Genomic DNA, 21,830 nt, shown 5'->3' with positions numbered 1-21,830 from the left:
AGATATATATTAGAGAATTTTATGTACTCCACTATGGCAGACTTCCTCTTTCCAAGCTATCTCTTACAAATTACATGACCCAGGGCGGGTGTGCAGCTAGAGGAACTCAGAATCATACTGAGTAACCAGGGTAATATGTGTTCAGTGAAGAGACCCCGTCTTCTAGGAGCTTATAGCTCTCCTTTCTGTGAGCAGCTTGGAGGGTATAGTTGATAAATACAAGGCTTGATTCTCACCCTCAAGGAGTCCGATGTGTCACTGGGGAGACAGCATGTACCTAATGTGCTTGAATAGCTCTCCTGATAGGACATGACTTCGTCCTCAGGGGATAACATAGACCAAAAGTGCCATGAGATTTAAAATTGTTTTAACTTGGCCATCTCTGCAACTCTTGCCAAAGACTGTTTTTAAAATCTGTATGACTTTATAAAGCAGGGGCTTTGGAGTCTGGTACGCGTTTTACTAAGGGACATAACGTGGCACAGCAAAATCAGGGATGGACTGGGCTCCAGAAGAATCTGGATTCCAGCCTCCCCTCCCCATTGATGGGAAGACTGCAGACAAGTCACGAAAGTCAGTTTCTGTGTGTGTGTGTGTGTGTGTGTGTGTGTGTGTGTGGTGAGAGAGAGAAATACTACCATCTGTACCTATCTTAAAAGCCTTTTGTGAGAATTAACATTTAATGCTATCAAAAAAGAAGGCAGCATTATTATCAGCTAACTTGTGAAATCAAACTGCCACCCAAAGTTATTTTTTTAAATGCTCGTCCTTTACGCTGTGAGACCTGCCTTTTGTATATAGATAACTCCTAAACAGAAACTTTATATGACGGCATTATGAAAATGATACTGCACACTCGTGAGTCTGTGTTGTTACTTGGTTGTTACTTTGTTGTTGCAACTAGGATATTTAGAGCAGAAATGATTATCATGTCCAATTCATATGTATATAAAACCCCACACCTCAGAGGTATTAAGTGCCTTAGTCTGAGAAGGCGGGGGAGCGAGGATGGGCCCCTGGTATTTCTGTCTCTTAATGCAATGTCCTTTCCAAAAAAATGTTGCTGCCAACACCTTGCCAGCTTACAGAAAGGAAATGAAGCTTTTGAAGTACTGCATAAAACAGGAATGTCTAAAAATACTGCTTGCCCTCTGGAATATCTGAAGCAAGTCTTCAATAAGTCTTAATCATAAGAACAAAATGAAAGCATTTTAAGTGCCCAGAGACTGTTTTATAAACTCACTGCCTCTTAAACGGCGTCCTTCCACAGCCAGCTGCCATTTCCTTCCCCTAGCAACTGCCCATCACAGATTGTGTCTCTGAAGGGTGTTCATTGCTGCCCCTTCTCTCTTTTAGCAACAGATCAACTCCTAGCAACCATGATCGGATACAGCGTCTACGGCAAGAATTTCAGCAAGCGAAGCAGGATGAAGATGTAGAAGATCGGCGACGTACCTATAGCTTTGAGCAACCCTGGGTGAGTGTGCGGTTCGGCAGCACAGAGAACAGTCTGACAACTTGCCTGCAGTAAAGAGCCACTGAGCTCTGACCTTCATCCTTTATGAAACAAGACAAGATGGAGCCAAATTCCTTTGACCTTTAACATATTGACCTTTTCCTCATTTCCATCTGGGTTTCATCATTGCTAATTTCATTTTATATCTTGTTGCACCATCTGTCCATTGCATAATCAGTTGCATTTGCCTTATGACAAGACATAGCCAAGGGATTCTTGCTCTCAACTATGCACTTTTTTTTTTAACTTTAGTAAATATTTTTCTATATACATTTTTCTCAGAATCAGAGCCAGAATAAATTAGTTCAACACATGGCTATTGTGTATCTAATATACACGAAGTATAGTATTTAGGAATTCTTGATTCTTTATTCTCCCTCATCCCCTTTGTGTATTTGTGGAATCCCTCTGGTTTAGCTGCCCATATCCCTGTTCTAGTGTGTCCTGCTCACAGCCATCACAGTGATTTTTCTAAAGCAAAATTTTGAATGGCGTCTCAAGGCCCAGAAGAGAGAGTCCAAATTCTACAGAGTGCTGTGCTAATCCCCCTAAGTCCAGCCCCAGACTTGTGCTCTGTTCTTGTGTTTTGCCTTGGAGAAGATGGGATTGCTGGGAATGGGAGGCACTGGGGGAGATTTGGTGGGGGTGGGGGGGGATGGAGAGGTTCAAGATGATGGGAATTTTGAGGAATCTCTTTGGAAACTTGAGAGAATCTGTGAGAGGTGAACTTATAAGCTGCTTGAGGTAGGAGGTTCTAGCTGAGAGTATTACTAAGTCTAGTCAACATTGTACTGTGCCCATAGCCAACAAGACTTAGAGGACTGGGAATAGAACAATGTTTGGATTAATTCAGTGGTGGGGATTGGCAAGACACACATGACAGAAAATCAGGGAAGGCACTCTGGAGGCCTGGGGAAGTTGCTGGTGGAGCATTGCCCAGGCTGGGTGAGTACAGCTCAAGGAAGCATTACCCCAGTTGCCTGGGAGGATGCAAGAAAGGTTGGTGGTCTACGGATTGGAAAGCATAGGGGGCTGTGGGCAAGACGATATATTTTTTTAGAGTCCAGGATCTTGGAGGTAGGACAATTCTGGATGATTTGAGGTCAAAGGTATCCCATCCATGTGAGTTCCTGAAGTAGATGAGAGATTAAGGTCCAAAAAGTTCATGAGTTCAGTTCAATGCACTGGAATTATAATTACACTAGATATTTGTGGAAGTAGGACTAGGAGGAATAGTAGTGTTAGAAAGGGCTTAAAGTGGAAAAAAAAAATCCTGTTTTATTTGGGAAAGGGTATGTACCCAGCTGACCCAGAATTGAGAGGTTGGTTATTTTGTAGGGAAGCAGAGATAAAGGTAGAAATGTAGTCCGAGGCTTCAAAGCTAGATTAGGAGTTTGAAGAAAGATGGTATCAGGACAGAGCACAGGCCTACTGGCCAGGCGATCTGGCTCCTCAGGTCTCTTTTCTGATGTTGTAAACCAAGAGAGTTAGAGTAGATGGTTGAGTGCTGGTTATTAAACCCTTTGTTATAAAATGAAAATTTAAAAGGAAGCTGAGTGCGTAAGGCAAAGCAGATAGAAGGAGAGCTTCTCCAAGTGTGGTCCACAGACCAGCACTTTGAACTGTCACTTCGAAGCTTGTTATAATTGCACATTCTCTGTCTCTGCCTCAGACCTTCTGGATCTCAACCTCTCTGGGTGCGGCCCAGGAATCTATATTTTAATAAGGCCTGGAGGGGTCCTTCTGGAGCCTCTTCAACTTGGAGAAGCACCTTTCTAGACCTTCAGTCATCTCTGAGGTCCTTTTTGGTCCTAAAATCCAACACCCTCGATAGACTCTTCTCAACACCAGAAACCTATAAATGTTTCGATTGTGGGGTTTAGGGGTCAAACTGGAGTCTGTGGAAGATAATTTTGAGATAGAAGAAGGAAAAATGGAAGAAGTGGTGCCACCTCAGTTCAAGTGAGGAAGGTGGAAACTTAGAGCAGGCAATTGGCAAAATGAGACCAACATCCAAGAGTAAGACCTGATTGTGAAATCAAGCCCAGACTAACTTTGGGAGGTTGTAAAACAAGTTCAGCAGATATAATATCTAGGAAAATTTCTAATTGTTTTCCTGCAACAATATTACTATTAATGGCATTTTTTTTCTAAAACATTTATTTTTTAGTTGATCAAGTAAATTGAGTCATTCCCAGGTAGCAGCATGACTGAATTATGTTAATCTATTTATATTGTTTGGCATAATTGACTCAGTCTCTTCCTACTAGGTTTCTTAAAGCATGGTTCTTTCTTTTTTTTTTTTAATTAACTTTTTAATTTTAATTCCAGTATAGTTCACACAGTGTTATGGTAGTTTCAGGTGTACAATATAGTGATTCAACACTTTCATGTAACACCAGGTGCTCATCACAACAGGTGCACTCCTTAATCCCTATCACCTATTCACCCATCCCCCCCACTCACCTCCCCTCTGATAACCATCAGTTTGTTCTCTGTAGTTAAGAGTCTGTTTCTTGGTTTCTCTCTCTCTCTCTCTCTTTTCCTTTGCTCATTTGTTTTGTTTCTTAAATTCCACATATGAGCAAAATCATATGGTATTTATCTTTCTCTGATTTATTTTGCTTAACATTATACTCTCTAGCTCCATTCATGTCATTGCAAATGGCAAGATTTCATTCCTTTTGATGGCTGAGTAATATTCCATTGTGTGTATTCCACATCTCCTTTATCCATTCATGTATCAGCAGATGCTCGGGCTGCTTCCATAACTTGCCAATTGTAAATAATGCTGCAATAAACATAGGGCTGCATTTATCCCTTTGAATTCGTGTTTTTGTATTCTTTGGATAAATATCCAGTAATGCAATTACTGGATTGTAAGGTAGTTCTATTTTTAACTTTTTTTTTTCTTTTTTTTTTTTAGTTCTATTTTTAACTTTTTGAGGAAACTCCATACTATTTTCCACAGTGGCTGCATCAGTTTGCATTCCCAACAACAGTGCATGAGGCATCGTCAGCAACACTTGCTTTTCATACTGTTGATTTTAGTCATTCTGATAGGTGTGAGGTGATACCTCATTGTAGTTTTGATTTGCATTTCCCTGATGATAGGTGATGTTGAGCATCTTTTCGTGTGTCTTTTGGCCTTCTGGATGTCTTTTTTGGATAAATGTCTGTTCAGGTCTTCTGGCCATTTTTTAATTGGGTTACTTGGTTTTTGGGTATTGAGTTGTATCAGTTCTTTATATATTTTGGATACTAACCCTTTTCAGATATGTCATTTGCAAATATCTTCACCCATTTGGTAAGCTGCCTTTTAGTTTTGTTGATTGTTTCCTTTCCTGGGCAAAAGCTTTTTATTTTGATAAAATAGTTTTTATAGTCCCAATACTTTATTTTGCTTTTATTCACTTGCCTCAGGAGACATATCTAGAAATATGTTGCTACAGCCAATGTCAGAGAAGTTACTGCCTGTGCTCTCTTTTAGGATTTTTATGGTTTCAGGTCTCACATTTAGGTCTTTGATCCATTTTGAGTTTATTTTTGTGTACGGTGAAAGAAAATGGTCCAGTTTCATTCTTTTGCATGTGGCTGTCAGGTTTAACCAACACCATTTGTTGAAGAGACCGTCTTTTCCCCACTGGGTGCTCTTTCCTGCTTCGATGAAGATTAACTGACCACATAATAGTGAATTCATTTCCGAGTTTTCTATTCTGTTCCATTATCTGTGTGTCTATTTTTTGTGCTAGTACCATACTCTCTTGATCTCTTCAGCTTTGTAATAGAAGCCGATGTCTGGAATTTTGATGCCTTCAGTTTTGCTTTCTTTTTCAGGGTTGCTTTGGCTATTTGGGGTCTTTTGTGGTCCCATACAAATTTTAGGATTGTTTTAGTTCTGTGAAAAAATGCTATTGGTATTTTGATAGGGATTGCACTAAATGTGTAAATCGCTTTGGGTAGTATAGATATTTTAACAATATCTGTTCTTCCAATCCATGAGCATGGAATGTCTTTACATTTCTTTGTGTCCTCTTCAATTTCTTTCATCAACATTTTATAGTTTTGGAGTACAGACCTTTCACCTCTTTGGTTAATTAAGCTTATTCCTGAGTATTTTATTATTTTTGGTGCAATTGTAAATGGGATTTTTCTCTTCTTTTCTCTTTCTGTTGCTTTATTATTAGTGTATAGAAGTACAGCAGATTTCTGTACATTGGTTTTGTATCCTGTGTCTTTTACTGAATTCATTTATCAGTTCTCATAGTTTTTTGGTGGAGTCTTTTGGGTTTTCTATATGTAGTGTCATGTCACCTGGAACTAGCAGAAGTTTTACTTCTTCCTTATTAATTGGGATGCCTTTTATTTCTTTTTGTTGTCTGATTGCTTTGGGACTCCCAGCACTATGCTGAACAAAAGTGGTGAGAAGAGTGAACATCCCGTCTTGTGCCTGACCTTAAGGGAAGCTCTCAGTTTTTCCCCATTGAGTATGATGTTCTCTGTGGGTTTTTCATAGATGGCCTTTATGATGTTGAGGTATATTCCCTCTGGGCCTACTTTTTTGAGGGTTTTTATTGTGAATGGATGTTGTACTTTGTCAGATGCTTTTTCTGCATCTATTGACATGATCAGATGGTTTTTACCCTTTCTCTTATTGATGTGATGTATCATGTCAATGGATTTAAAGCAGGATTCTCTTTTGAGGTGTGGTAAACATCCTTAGCTATGTATATTTGCACAAAAAGGCTGAAAAGAGGAAAGAGTACGGTGGTCACCTGAGGGAGAAGACCAATGCTATATGAAAATGGTTCTCAAACACAGAGTCCTAACCAGCAAGAGCCTGCCTGGGTTTCTTAGTCCCCATATCACACTGTGAGGAGCAGCAGAATACCTCTTTACTTTACTGGGGAATGTGGATTTCAAACCAGAATTAAATAATTAATTATTTAGTTGATTAGATGTATTGAGTGCTTATTGCTGTGTTCTAGTCAGTGTGTTTGGTATGGGAGGACAAAGATGGGAAGGAAAGACTACCCTTAGAACTCTGCAGTCGAGCCAATCCAAAAGAAAAGAGTATTTTGTACAGTTTGTGATACAGGTGTGCACAGAGTATTAAGCACAGAGGAACCATGGCCAAATCAGTGTGACTGGTTAGGAAAGGCTTGAAAGATGACCTCGGTGTTCACTTTGGGGGCCGTGCACATCTTCTCTGTATCATTTCAATTTCAAGTACATGTGCTGGCATGTACTTGAAAGAAAGAACACCTCACTGAAGTTGAAATATATTTTAAATATATAACTTTGAGAAAGAGAGAAACATGTATTTGGGAACTCAGATTGATTGGACTTCTGGTTGCTGACATTGTATCCCCATGCAAACGTCCAAATTTGTTTGAGGCTAAATGAGCATTTCGTACTTCTTAGGTGTAGATGTTTTTCATTGGAAGATGTGGAAATGATTTAATACCAATTTTGATTCATTTATAAGGGTTTTTTTTTTCTTAATGGTAGTGGGGAATATGTTGGCATAGACTTCTATTTATCTGCTTAATACAATCCTGTCAGGGAAAATGTTTGAGAAAATCTTACACATCCAGAAACTCACCTACTGAAGGTCATAGGCCAAATCATTGTATAACAAAATGCCATCGCAACTTTAGACTGACCACTTGGCTTGTATTATCATTTCCTGTAATGAGTGAGTGGGGAATTACTTGGATGACAAGCTGATTACTATAAGAATGGAATAATTTCCTAAATTGTGGGTCAGAAGTTGACCTTTTCTTTCTTTTTTTTTTTTTTTTTAATTTTCAAACAATTGGGATCTTGCTGTGTACTCTCCTTTCTGCTGATCATATAAATGGGCTTCAAGTAACTGTAATTCTACCTAGTGTATTAATTTTCCTACCAATTCTCATTGTTGCCTTAATAAGAGCTGCTCAGTTGTTCAAAATGTAGCTGGATGTATGGTTTATGTTGTGTTTTATAAAATGAGCTTTGACTGTCTTAGAGTCTTTTTCTTTTCTTTTCCTGTATGTACTCTGACCTTGAAAGGTCACTGTGTTTGGAAAGGATGAAACTGTGATCTCACCCATTAGAACGGTTTGCAGTCATTCTCATTATAAGGAGCCACAAACTCATCTTCAAACTATGTGTCCGTCTTAGTCCACAGTAGTTGAAATTGCCATGCTTGTTGGAAATGCCACACGCAAAATGCAACCAGATGTATCACATAGAAAAAGATCCAAGCCAATTACTTTACATACAGAGAGCCATGCTGCAGAAAATTCATCCAAGTAGCCCTTTTCCATTCATCCATTTTCAAAATGTTCTCCCTAAACTCCAGTAGTGTGGAATGCACCTGTTCCTGGGCTTTTGTTCAAAATAATGTTTGGGCCTGAGGGAGCTGATTTGTGGTACAAAAGGTCTTTAGAGGAGCAGAGGCCCAGAAAATTTCCTTACCTCCATAATTAAAGTGAATTCTATCCCAAGTTGGGTAAGAAAAGAAGAAGGAGAAGAAGGAGAAGGAGAAAAAGCAACTTCTTCCCTGGTGTCGTGCCAGGTACAACATAAATAAAGCAGCAAGTTGTTTTAAATCTTTCTTAAGATAATGGAACAATAGCTGAGGTTAGGGTTATTATTGCAGAGCTCAGATATGGACAGGACTTAGTGTTGCTTTTAAAAGAATTAAATTGCAGGCTGCAGACAGAAGTACAGTATGCTGTTAAAACTTTGCAGATACCTGAGTGTTGCCCACAAGGAGACTTGCTGGCTGAGGCGGTTGATAGATGGGATAATGGAGCCTTTAATAGCTATATTGCTAAATCCTTTCCATCCCGGGTTGGTAGTGACTGAAAGTAGTTTAGTCCTTCAGATGGAAAATTGATCCTCTGCGATGTGAATACCCTCTTCTCCCCCAAGCTTTCTTCCTAGCTGTCTTTAAACAAATTAAAAAAAAAAAAAATCTGTCCTTTTCTCCATTTTTCTGTCTTGCACTTTTAATGGCTCCTCTTCCTTTTTTAGGGTTTTGTCTGCTTTAATTAGCAAGCCAGTCGGTAGTACACAGCCACCCCACGCCCCCAAATTGCCTTCCCTGTACCTGGGGAATCGGAGCAAATGATGCTTTTGTTTTGGTTTTCATCTTTCTTAAGACTTCAAGAGTATATGCTCTGATTTCCTTATAATGGGGCTCCATGCCTTGACTCAACGAACACCTTCTCGGTTGAAGGCCTTGCAGTTCACATTGGGTGGAAATCACCTCCCTTAGAAGTCGACCTGGAGAAAGCCATTTCCACAGGAAAGGGAGGGCCCTTTACTCATGGCCAAAGCCCCCACGCTGCTGCAAAGCAGACCCCTTTCTTGTAGCCCCAGGACCCGTCCCCCCAGCCAAAGGCTCCATGACCAGTGAGCCATGCCACCCACAGAGGTGTCAGGTAGTGGAAACGAGTGACTCTGCTTTAGGCTGCCATTAGCACGTGACACTAGAGAGCTCGCCTGTTCTGTAGAGCTGCTCTGTATTTTCAACCTACCTGCTGTTTGAGGGCAGGGCGGCGGGGAAAAGTAGATCCAGGCACTGGTTGGGAAAGAGGAGATAGGGACAAACGGTGTATAAAAATCAAACATGTATTTATAAAAACTTTATGAGGGAAACTGGTATGCTCTGCAGATTTTTCAAGCATTAGTCACATCATTATTAGCAATTAAGCTTTTCAACATTCAGAACCCACAAGAGTTCGATCGATAGTTAATAGAAGTACCTTGGGTGATGGGGTAGAGGTGGAAGGCTGTGAAGGCGGGATCAATAGGCAAAAGTTAACTTTGTCTTGATTAAAAGTTTTTAGTGGGTCCGCTTCAGAAAATAATTACCAAGATTAGCAGTTGCCCCTTTTGAAAAAGAGTAAACGTTTTACACTCTTTACGTGATTCAGTGGCGTAGCTGTTCTTCCTGCCCGCTACCAAATGTGTAAATTACCATTTTTATCAGCACGTGGGATGTATATTAGGGTTGCAGCACATTTGAATTGCTGAAATGGGGACTCCAGATCTCAGGTGGGCGTGTGTTCTTTCAGTGATCGTGGCCGTCATCTTCACCACAGCTTTGCCTCCGAAGCAGACAAACTTCTTGTAGCTCATTTTTGCTTTCAATATATGCCCTTTGAATGTATGGGAAAATTTGGGAATTTTGATCATTGATAATTTAAATAGGAAAGTCACTCAAAAGTATCATTTAGATGGGCTCCTGGGTGGCTCAGTCAGTTGAGCCTCCAACTCTTGGTATCAGCTCAGGTCATGATCTCAGGGTCATGACACTGAGGCTCCATCCCTGCTTAAGATTCTCTCTCTTCCTCTCCTTGTTGCCCCTCTCAGCCCTCTCTTTCCCTCTCTCTCTATCATTTATAAGAATAGCACATACATGTGTGTATATGTGAACAGATACAGGTGCACACACATGTAGGCTTACATGCTGCTTTACATGAAGAAAAGTTAGAGTATCTGAAAATTATTTTCTCTAAATGTTCATAAAACATTAATGAATTTTCTTTCCTATGTAACACATGCACTTGTGTATTAAGCTCTAAAAGTTTGACAACATTGCCTAGTTCTAATTGTCGCTGAAACATTGTATGGTGCGTAATTTATTTTTCTTCTTTCTTTAGCCCATGAACTGTTAACCTTTTTGGTTTTGTGGTTGTTTTTTTTTTTTTTGAATTGATTATTTTTACTTCGGCAAAAGAATGATTTTGTATAACTGAGGAAAATGCTTAGTTAATGACTTAATGTGATGAAAACACTTTGTAGATGATATTTTTAATATTTTGTTTTACATCAGTAAATGATGGGCAAGTTGCGTAGCTTTTCCAAAGCTTATACAGTTGTTTGTATGGTATAAATAATATCTCTCTATAATCATGATAAAGACCAGCACTTTGCAACTCACTTACAAAAGTAACATAGTTTTCACTGTGGTTTTAAACAGGAGCCATGAAGAGATCCACATATCATGGCCCTCGAGTGTACTCATACTATATCACCACGTATTTATTTCTATTTACAATCTCTACATTACCATGGCTGTGGCAACCTTGGCTATTTTTTTACTTGAAAGGTCATTGCTTGTCACGAATTTCATCATGAACAAGGCCAGGTTATTTGTAATTTGCACTCTTAAAAACAGAGCTGTTACCTTATTGGCTGGTGAATCTCCAGAATTATAACAACTGTAGTTTACCCATGTGTTTCCCTGTATACATGTTACTTTGTTGTGGTGCTTATTGATACTGTTTTATTTGAAAACTTGCACTTCTCTCTGGGGTTACAAATTACCTTTCTTCATTTCTTTATTTTTGTGATTTCTGGACTCCAGATACATTATTCTATTTCTGCCAGAGAGATGGAAACCCCAGTATTTAAAAGTCAGGATTGTCCATTATAATACTGTTTCCACAATTTACATTTTTATACGATTGTCATTGAAATCATGGGTCAGGTTATTTTTGATTCAGGCCAAGTATGAAACTTGCCAGGATGAATTTACCTAGGTGTTGCTCTGGGCTGCTCATGTATATAAGCCTCCTGGAAATCTGCAGCTCAGTAACGTTTCATCCTAAAGATAAGGGTGATTCTTTTTAAGAACTTACCCGTTTGCACACTTTGAAAAAGAGAAATGGAATAAAATATTCATGGTAAGGTTAAGGTGTATATTTCATCCTAGTGGGCAGACTAGGATGACATATGTCATTTTGCCAATACCAAATTCATTCACTCATGTTAAGTTTTCCGATCCCATGTGATGATAATTTTATTATTAGAATGCATCAAGATCCAACTAGATGCTCGCCACTGATAAGATATGAGGAGAATGGTGTCAGAAACCACACACTGGAGGAAGCAAAAGCCCTTCAACTTCTTCTTCTTCTTCTTCTTTTTTTTCCTGTCAGAATCAAATTTTCAGGCCTCTGGGAGAAACAACTTAAAAATACACCTGAAATTTCTACAAGACCTTGCGTTTTCTTTTCACATCTCCACAGGCAGTGTGTCACAGAACAGCATGAGCTTAAAAAGCTGGTGACTAAATCCTACTGGAGAATGCCAGATCTTTCAAGACTGCTTGACACATGTATATAGCTTATACTGAATGAAAAGGAAAGGAAAACGTGGTTCTTTTTTGAGGGTGTAAAGGCAGTTGTGTAGTATTTTCTTGCTTTGCTTTCCCTCCGTCCAGTGGCTTCTGTCAAGCTTCCCATGCCTCCCCATGAACAATAGAAGCACTCAGTTCTCTTTTTGGCCAGCCTCATCGAGTGTAATGGAAGAAAATGTCTTGGTCTTCCTTAATGGAGTTGATGAACAATTGGTTGATGCTTTGTTTGCATAAGCAGAACTCACTCAGCAAAGTGTTTTCCTTGCTGAAGGCACTGCTGATGTGTTATTTGAACGGTGTTGTGGAGCGGGTCTCAGAACACACATTTGTTCCGGTGAGTGTGGTTATAAACATTCCCTAGTAGAGACTGGGGTATTGTAAAGCCTAATCTCTTCACACATTATTTTTGTATCGGGATATTTTTAATATGCTCACTGACTATGCCCATATGCTTTGAAATTTTTGTCCCATATATTGCCTTATTATTGCTTACCAACAAATAAGATAATGCTGGCCAGGCAGAAAGAGAACAATAGACGATGCTTGCATTCTGTTCACACAAAAGCCAACCACAGGAGCCACTCCTTAAGTAGCAAGCCCACATGTTATCTTACAACTCTCGGAGCAAATGCGAAGACTGTTATTTTAGGAAATTAGTGTCGAGTCAAAGTCTGCCACTGGTTTTCAACTCCCAAAGAAAATCGATAGCTTGTTTTTAAGAGACATTCTTCATGCAGAATATGCCTGTTGCGCAATGTTGCATAACACAAAGGGGAACAGAGGTCCACAGTGCCCAGATGGGTTACTTAGTGTCACTGATGCTAAGATAAACTATCGGTAGGTGTTTTGTAAAGTTAGAGGCACCACTGTCTATTTTGAGCAGAGCTACTTTCATTTAAAAGGGCAGATCTAGAAGGGAAGGTAAGCTGAAAACTGTCAGTGAGAAGTTGAAGCATCCACGGGGCCTTGGTCTGCAAGGAACAGTCTACACAGCCGATATCTGATTTTGCTGAGACGCAGCAGTCAGTAGACGACCTGCTGACCAGTGTGTTTAGCCAGAAGGAGTGAAAATTTCTCCATAGAATTTAATTAACCCAGGTAAAAAAACATGCCACTTCCTAATAAGAAGGCAACATGTATTATCTCATAACCCATTCAAGTAGCTGTTAGCTTTTGGGTTTGTTCTTTTGATGAGCGTTTCCGTTCCCATGTGGCCACCGTCTGTGGGTTGGAGGAGACCTATGGCAAGCGTGACTAGTTTCAGCCAATCTTGTTCCAAAATGTAACTGTCATCCTTTAATAAAAGGGGAATCCACTATATTGTCGTCTATTGCTAGGCTAAAATATGTAGCTGCTGAAACAATTGACCAGCTCAGCCAACGTTCACGGACTCCCCTCACTTTTGTGAATTATTGTAGCGGATATTTAGGGACTTGTTTATTTTTGGCATTGGCTTCCTCTGGTCTTCTGAGCAGACTCACTCCCCTATGTTTGCCAGAGAGACGTGGGATACAAAGTGGTATCTAATGTTGGTATTTACCAAACCTCGTGAGGAAGACTAGAAAAGTTGACCTCTCAATTTCAGACCACCCTCCAGCCATAAGCAAAATTTAAGATGCTTGAGTACTGCGCGCTCGGAAGAGCAAATAGAAAACACAGCCATCGACTTTTTAAAATTTCACAGAATGTGTAATGTGTTTCCGAGGCAATCCTTATGCATCGGAGCGGGGTCAAGCAGTCCCGTGACATCCACCCTTCCCTTCTTGCTAACCCGTGTGCGTTTCCGTCCCGCAGCCGAACTCCAGAGCGGCGGCGCAGAGCGGCAGGCACTCGGTGTCGGTGGAGGTGCAGATGCAGCGCCAGCGGCAGGAGGAGCGCGAAGGGTTCCAGCAGGCGCAGCGCCAGTACAGCTCCCTGCCCCGGTACGAGTCCTCGCCCCGAGCTCACAGCCACCTGGGCTCTAGCAGACCCTTCCCTGCGACACATCGCGCTGGCTTCTCCCACTCTCTCGCGGTAGCCCTGCGGAAAGCAGCCTCGGGGTGGTGGTGGGGTAGAGGGTGGGGGGTGAGAGGCGGGGGGAGGGGAGCATGGCTCAGCCTGCATGGCCATCTCCCCGCGCAGGGGATGCTGCTTTCTCACCCCAAACTCCCGGACTGAGAGCAAGATGAGCTGACATAGGAGGACTGGGCTGAGGGGTCACACCTCGGATCTGGTATTGGCTCTGCTACTTCCCAGGGGGCCGTGGACCAGACGGTCTCTTCCGCTGAAAAATGGAAAGCGAACTCTTCCTCTGCCTGGCTGGGTAGGCCAACTAGTGTATCTGGTACCGTGTGGATCCAGGGCTCTGTGAAAGGGTAGGGTGAAGGCTCTGTGGTCCGTGCTCAGGGGGGATCTTACTCTCACTCTCCTGCCATCCTTGCTTTTGCTCAGTGCTGACCCAGAGAGTCCCAGGGATGCCCACCTCATTAGCTGGCAAGCCGGCAGGGTCTCTCGGGTGACTGAGCCCTAATACTTTGAAATGATAGACCTTTTTCCACTTAGGTATTTCCTCCATGCACAGTAAAGAATAAAAGCATTTGGGGCGCCTGGGTGGCTCAGTAGGTTAAAGCCTCTGCCTTCAGCTCAGGTCATGATCCCAGTGTCCTGGGATCCAGCCCCACATCGGGCTCTCTGCTCAGCAGGGGGCCTTGCTTCCCTTCCTCTCTCTCTGCCTCTCTGCCTACCTGAGATCTCTCTCTGTCAAATAAATAAATAAAGTCTTTAAAAAAAAAAAAAGAAGAATAAAAGCATTTAAAAACGCTCATCTTCCCAAACTTCTCAGGAGGCACTCCGATAATCACAATTCCTACAGGCATTTGTTCTGTTTCAAAAGCAGGTGACAAAAACATTTTGGGTGGGAAAGAAACTATGTTGACCATGTTCATATCAGGTGGATTGCCTGGAATGCAAGCAGAGCCCTGGGGGCCGGGGCAGCAAGTGCTTATACATGTAAACTTGACTGACTGATATAAAAGTAGTCTTGATTTCCTTCAAATTTTTAAGAATGATGAGTCCCTTTAAATGTTAAATAATCACTATAATAACCATGAGGGACTTGGCTACATTGTTGCAGATCAGACAAGGGAATGAAGATATGAATGAAATTCTGTACCAGGCTGAATACTTTATTGTAGTTATCGTGATTGTAGTATTACTGGCATTGTAGTATTGTTCATTCGGTTGTTCTTTTTTAATCTATAAAGCTGTATCTCCTTAGAAAACTAAATTACTTTTTCTTTTAAATAGGAGACTGGCTTTTTCTTTTAAATAGGAGAGTATTTATTTAGCCCTCTCTAAGTAAGAGTCATTGAAGTTTAGGTCTAGACAGGACCTTGGAAATTATGTCCTACAAGGAAGCAGCTCAGTGAAATTAGGTAACCTCCCCCAAGGTCTCACAGCTGATTCTGCCAACATTCAGAACCCAAATCTGCCCATGCCCTAAACCCTAATTTCATAAGGCTCTTTGCTACCAAAAGTTTTGGTTCTCAAGTCTGGAATTTTAATGGGAGTAGGTGTAAAGTTTCTCTCTGTGCTCTACTGCCCTTAGCATTTGGAAGAAGGCCACTGTATGAATCAGCTCAGTGCATCAAATGGAGAACACTTGAAGGATTCTACATAAAGGGGGTTCTGTGTCAAAGCCCTCCACCCCGCCTGTGTGGCTTGCTTTCCATCAGAAAGATGAGTGCAGTTATGTGCGTTGTTGACCTACCTGGTGGTCAGGAGCATGTCGTGGCCCATGGGAACAGCATTGCCTGTGCAGGGGCTGTGATCTGATTTTATTGGCAAATTGTTTGGCTTCATAAATGTTTGTGGTGTTCAAGAGTGTAACAGATGAAGGAAAAATATCAGAAAGCTTATGTAAGGGGCGGAGTGAGTTGGGAAATGCATGGGGCTAAGGAAGGGAAGTGGGAGAGATGGTGGCCGAGGGCCTGGAAGGACATGTGGTAGAAGAGCCTGTCAGGTCCCGGTGCTGGGCAAAAGGACAAGGACAGGTGGGGTGTTTCTGCTGACTTCCTCCTGGTCGTGCTCCCGGGTAGCCCAGTATTCCAGACTGAGCCTCTGCTTTCGTCCCCACCTCCTTCTTCTCTGAGCTGCCTTTGCTTGCCGTCCCTCTCCCTTCTGAAGAACCCAGAAGAAGGATCTGATTCATGGAGAGGGCTCCTTCTACCACTGCCAGTGGTGACAGAAAATCCCTCTGGGTTGACCAAAGCCCCCTTAGGACCAGGCATTGTGTTCTGTATTAGTATGAGAAAAGCAGAAATTCCAAAAAGAATGAGCTGTAGTTTCAGGCAAGAGGGCTGGTAGGCCTTGTACAGCCTGTTGTTCTCTTCCATCAGAGAACAGTTTCTCAATGGGAGTGGCGATTGTGAGGAAGATTCCGGAACCTTGCCCCCAGCTTGGTTCCCTGTAGAGCGGCACCACTTGACGAAGGCTGTGTGCAGAGATCTAGAGGAAGGTAGAGAGACCAAAGAGGAGCTCAGGGGGAGATTGCAATAGCCTCCATGGGCTTGAGTCAAACCCACATTTCTGACATGTGAGATTCTTTAAAGACACTTGACCTCTGCCTTTTGGATGTTGACAATTAGAGTTTTGTCTAAACAAGTTGGTGTGGCATTTGATACCAAAAAGACTTCACACACAGCAGAAATTCTCTTGCAAAGTGGAGCATAAAATAAAACAAATGGTCGTTCTTTGTATCAGTAGCATTGGACAAGGTGGTTTGAATTAGAGGGCTGGATACAAGGGGAGCGGTTTGTAAATTCTAACTGTAATTAACAAACCTCTAGACAGAATTCGAGTTACTTTTTGAAATGTCAGTAAGAAACTCAGGTAATAACACTCATTTGGAAGGAGAGACCTGAATGAACATACACTTAATTCTCAACCAGACTAGGATTTCTTTTTAAATCTTTGAATTCCTAAATTAGTTATCTTTTTTTCTTTTTTACTTTCTTCTTTTTAATCCTTTTAACATTTCTAGATTAGTTTCTTAGTATTCAAAAGGCAACTCTAAAACTGAGTAGAAGTATGTTCCCTTACAGTCACAGACAGAGAGATGGCTTTCCTGAAGCATTGGGTCTTTGGTGTAAGCCCTCTATAAGATGGTGGTCTTTAGGCCATCTTGGAAGTGGTTGTAATCATTGAGTGATAGTTATTGCCAAACCCGGGCATTTGCTTTGAGTGGATTCAGAAGACTCGAGTGGGCTCTTTCCAGGACCAAACAAACCTTTGTGTTGGTTATGAAGGAATTCAGTGAAAGGAGATTGATATTTTGTTCCTGCTGTTGTTAATTTGTGGCTTTTGACTAAGAAATCATGGGATAGTAAAAAACTCCTTTCCAGTCTCTGAGGAAGTGGGGTTGCCTTCACTTAGTGAAACCACCTCAGTTATTTGGTGCCTCTCCTGCTTCTTGGTCTCGGCCCAGTCCTCTTGACAAAGGACGGATTCTTATTTTTGCTTATTTTTTTTCCCCGTTGATCATAAAGATGACCCCAAAACCCAGAGGCTCATCTTTGAGGGCAAAATGACTTGGCCTTCAAACTGTACTTCCAACACCCATTAGTTAACCATTCACTGTGTGCCATGCTTTTCTAAGCATTTGACACATCCTCTTTCCTTGATTTCTCCCCATATCCTATGAGATTAGGGATCTAGCCTATTTCACAGATGAGACAATTTGGGCCCAAACAGTATAACCCTCCCAGGATCACACACCTGGTGAGTAGCAGACAAGATTGGAATCTCTGTCCAGTTGATCCTGAAAACTCTCATTGTCTGCTCTATTCTGGAGTTTCTTTATGAGCTGCTCATTTCTCGTCCTCTCCTTAATCGAGGGCTTATTGGTACCAGTGGTTTCCTTACCAAGAGTGCGTGCACGGGCACGTGCAGCGCGGGCACGTGCGCGTGTGCGCATGCGTGGGCCCATGGGAACATGTGTATGCATGTGTACCCATGCATATGTACTTTCCCCATGTGTCTTACTTCATATCTCAGGCAGATCTGCTTTCTTCCCTCTGGCCTGCCTAATTTGAAGAATATTTTAGCTACCAGAAATTCTTTCTCTCACATCATCATAATTTCTATCCCTAACAGACCTTTGGTGACTTCTCAGTGTGTTTAAATAAGAAAGACTCTGTCTTCCTGAAAGGATTCAGAATTCAACTTCTGGTGCATGAGTGCCATAGAGCGAAGCCTCGGGCTTTATAGCGTCTGGGGTTGGGGCAGGGAGACGGTTAGTGGATCTCAGTAGGCTAAGAATGGAAAAGAGCTGACATTTCTGCAGCCTATTTCTGGTTATCTTTAAATTGATAACTAACCCATGAAGGAATTCCACTTTTGTTGCTGGAACATCAGTAACAAGTTCGTTGTTTTAATTAAAGTTTCATGATTAATGTCAAATCCCTGGTTTCAAGCTGGCACTTTCCATCATTCATGTCCCTGGGCAGATTAATTTATGACTTTTTAAGTGAAGATAATCAGTGCTTTAGGCAAATAAACTATTCCATCAAATCTAAGGATTCTTGCCTGGGCTGATGGCACAAATGGTCCGATTCCCATTAAAAGAGAGCCAGATAGAGATACTGGGGACCACTCAATTAATCTTAGTCATATCCAGAGATGATGCTGGACATTAGTTCATTTTCCTTATTGAAAACATCCCCAGCTGAATTTTAGGCCATGTGGAAAATGGGCGGATTTCATCCCGAACCATATTGGTAGCACTTCTGAATGTTCAAAAATGCAAATTTCTCCATGCCCATGGGAGCCCTGTAGCTGCCTAGACCTTATTTTCCCTTCACACGAGTCTTCCTGAACATTCCGTCATGTCGTGTGTGTTGATGTGAAAGGCTGAGCACTACATACTGTCACCAGATGATTTTCTTATTGATAAATGGAGCAATATATTTTATTTTATTACTCAATTCTCTCTTCCTCTCTTCCATTTTTAAGGCGAAAAATTAGGACATGTCTTCCTTTCTGGCACCAAATTGTTTTACTTTATCATAGCCAATCTTATTGTAAATTCATAAAAGCATCTAGAGACTTGATAGTAAATTAAAGATGTTTCAGAACAATAATGTTTCCTGAAAATGATGTGCAGCTTTATTGCAGAAGTGATAAGACTTCGAAATTTCTATATGACTCTGATTTATTTCCCTATCCTGGGATGACAGAAAATGAGTGAAGGAGACAGTCCCAGCCCTCAGTGAGGGTATAGTGTGTGGGAAAATAGTGCTTACTCTCCAGCCTTCCAGGTTTTACCAGCTTGATGAGCATGTTTTCTGAAGAGTGTCAGTTGCTGACATATACATCTCGAAAGCCGGGGCTTTAAGGGACCGCCTGTTGCATTTTTCATCATATAGGAGTCTAGACTTAAATCTTTCATAACTGAACTCATACCGTAATCCATTATGGGCACTTCATATTAGCTCGAGACTCGGACATTATGGTGGCAGCTGTGTAAAATATTTGTTTTGCTTGTTTAGGGTTGAATTGTAACGTTCTGAAACGAGCAATTACGGCTGGGGCCGAAGCTACCAGATCTCTAATACTCCTGTACAGCGTTTTGCCGGTGTGTCTAAATGGCAGGATGTACGGTTACCCCAAGCAGAACAGACAATGCCTACCCAGACACAGTCAGAGGACCCTTTTGCTGGATGCCACGGAGTCGCTTAGCTCGCTCTCCCGTCTGGCCACTGTTTGTTGACAGTTGTGTTTTAATCCTCCGGGGCCCCTCCCCTCATCATTCTGGCTGATGCATGATTGTAGCTCAGCGCCTTTGGTCGAGAGATTCAAATGCATGTTCCACCCCGCTTCGTCCCCCCGCGCCCCCTCCCTTGCTTCCTTTCTCTCTCTCCCCTTCTCCCAACCTCCTATACTAACCTTCGGGATTTGCTTTCTAGGCAAAGCAGGAAAAACGCCAGCTCCGTGTCCCAGGATTCCTGGGAGCAGAACTACTCCCCCGGGGAAGGCTTCCAGAGTGCCAAGGAGAACCCCAGGTACTCCAGCTACCAAGGCTCCAGGAACGGCTACCTGGGCGGGCACGGCTTCAACGCCAGGGTGATGCTGGAGACACAGGAGCTCCTTCGCCAGGAGCAGAGGCGGAAAGAGCAGCAGATGAAGAAGCAGCCGCCTCCTCCAGAGGGGCTCAACAACTATGACTCATACAAGAAAGTCCAGGACCCCAGTTATACCCCTCCCAAGGGGCCCTTCCGGCAGGATGTGCCCCCCTCCCCTTCTCAGGTTGCTAGGCTGAACAGACTCCAGACTCCTGAGAAAGGGAAACCCTTCTATTCCTGAGCAGGAGAAGAGCGGAGGCTCCGTGTCAGGCAATAAAGGACATTTTCTTATGAAGACTTGTATTTTGGGAGTTTTTTTAAAACCTCGATGGTACTATGGAATAATTCTGTTGTTGGTATCAGTGCCTTTAAGCAGTGTGGGCAAAGAAATGGAAGGCCTTAATGTCTTTGCCACCATGTCTCCAGCGTCTGTTTCATGGAAGGATTTCCCGCCTCCCGACAATCATCGGTTCAAGGCATCCGTGTGCTCTGCCTCTCTCTGGAGTCCCAGGACTGTGCCCCGCCCCCCGCCCCCACCCCCCATGGTGAGTTGTCCGTGGCTCTGCATCTCGGCCCCCGACAACTTATGGTGACAAATTACCTTGAATTGAGGGTGAAACGGATCCTTCTTTTTCCCCTTTCAGTTTTCTTTGATGTGAGGCGACATCCCAGTGTCTGGCGGATCCGCGTGGGTGACAGACACCAGAAATTGGGGCCTTATGGTACTTCACAGCACAGTCATTTATAGTACTTTGTAATCAGCATGGTTTTCCCTGTTCTCTCTCAGCTCCTTGCCACAGGAACGTTCCTTCATCCCATGAAAGAAGCTAAGCCATATCCAACGCTGTCTGGTTATCATGGGGGGTCCTTTTGCAACTGCCTTAGAACTCGACATTACCAATAAAGCGATCATTCTCGTCCGTGTTTATAAATACACTTGTTCAGTCATGTTCCTGACACGTGTGTTGAGTCAGCGCAGCTCTGTGTGGGGGACGTGGGAGAGGGACTGACTCCCGGTCGGGGAACGATAGAGCCAGCCCACCCGCCCTGTGTGTATCGTGATGTGGGAGGTGGGAGCTAAGAAAAGAATTCTCCCAGGATGAGCTTCTGGCCCACAACATCCCAGTAATTATTTTAATTAGTTTTCATTTGACAGGTTGGCAGGAAGGGCATAGAGTGGGACAAAGATAAATCAGTCATTTTGGGATTCTCAAAACTCATCTGCTCTCTACGGTGTTGAAAGTCAGTTGGAAATGACATTTGTCTAGTGCGTTGTATTTCTGCCTGGTGATGCCATCCGGGCTCCTAAATAATTCTGCCCCGAGACAAAGAAGACAAATAAGGGAAAAGCTGTTCTATCACACGGCAAACCTTCTGGTGTCCCCAAACAGTGGTAACAAAAGCCTGGGCTCTCGTGTCAATATTGTAAGGTGTGTGGGGGTCATGAGGACCTTGGTTGCTCCTGTTTTCAGCTGTCGGTCTGAACGTCGTGTACTGTAAACCGTGGCTGGGTTGCTAAAGTGCCTGCAAATCCCGAGATGCAAAGGCTTGAGGTGAAAGCTCGGCATACCATGTATTAACAAAAAAGAAAAGAAAACAAACAAAAAAAAAGACATGTACTGATATGCCTATTTTTTTTTTTTACTGGCACATTGTATTTTTGTGTCCACTTGTTTTTAGAAAATATGTGAAATGTCCACACGTACCTATTGTCTTTTTTGCATTTCTGTGTAATGGTTCTTTGTGTTCCTAATGTGTGGCGATACTCAGTGGTGTTACCAATGTCAGCACGGTGACCTTGGAGGACAGTGGCTCTTTCTCACAGCCTTCCCGGAGCTGTGAGAAACAGCTTTCCCTGTACATATGAGACTTCTAATAAAAGGCATATTTCTTCCTGTTCTTTGTGGTGTCTGTAGTGTTCCTGTGGAAACTCCTAGCTGGGTGGTTTTTTTTTTTTTTTTTAAGTATATTAGCAGATGTGATTTTTTTTTTTTTCATATTTAGAAAAAGTGGAAAGTTTCCTTCTATCTGTCTGTGTGCAGATGCGGAGGTGGGTGATTGACCGCCTACTCGAACA

The 21,830-nt window shown here is 42.3% G+C and overlaps 1 protein-coding gene across 10 annotated transcripts in view; it reads left to right on the top strand.

Moving 5' to 3' along the window:
* The window catches only part of LOC111155563 (par-3 family cell polarity regulator), a 687,032-nt gene extending 665,670 nt beyond the window's left edge, over positions 1-21,362 (top strand). For 7 of the 10 annotated variants that reach the window (XM_022515794.1, XM_022515792.1, XM_022515789.1 and 4 more), the window contains 3 exons: positions 1,357-1,477; positions 13,449-13,576; positions 19,598-21,362. In XM_022515794.1, coding sequence (XP_022371502.1) covers positions 1,357-1,477; positions 13,449-13,576; positions 19,598-19,994 — 646 coding nt within the window. In that variant the 3' untranslated portion in view covers positions 19,995-21,362. The remainder of the gene's footprint in view (positions 1-1,356; positions 1,478-13,448; positions 13,577-19,597) is intronic. The other 3 variants (XM_022515795.1, XM_022515793.1, XM_022515791.1) reach the window with 1 other exon arrangement.
* The last annotated feature ends 468 nt before the right edge of the window (positions 21,363-21,830 follow it).

Source organism: Enhydra lutris, unplaced genomic scaffold, assembly GCF_002288905.1.
Source record: "Enhydra lutris kenyoni isolate GAN:26980312 unplaced genomic scaffold, ASM228890v2 scaffoldscaffold42, whole genome shotgun sequence".
Classification (NCBI taxonomy): Eukaryota; Metazoa; Chordata; class Mammalia; order Carnivora; family Mustelidae; genus Enhydra; species Enhydra lutris.
This window is presented reverse-complemented; position numbering and strand designations above follow the sequence as displayed.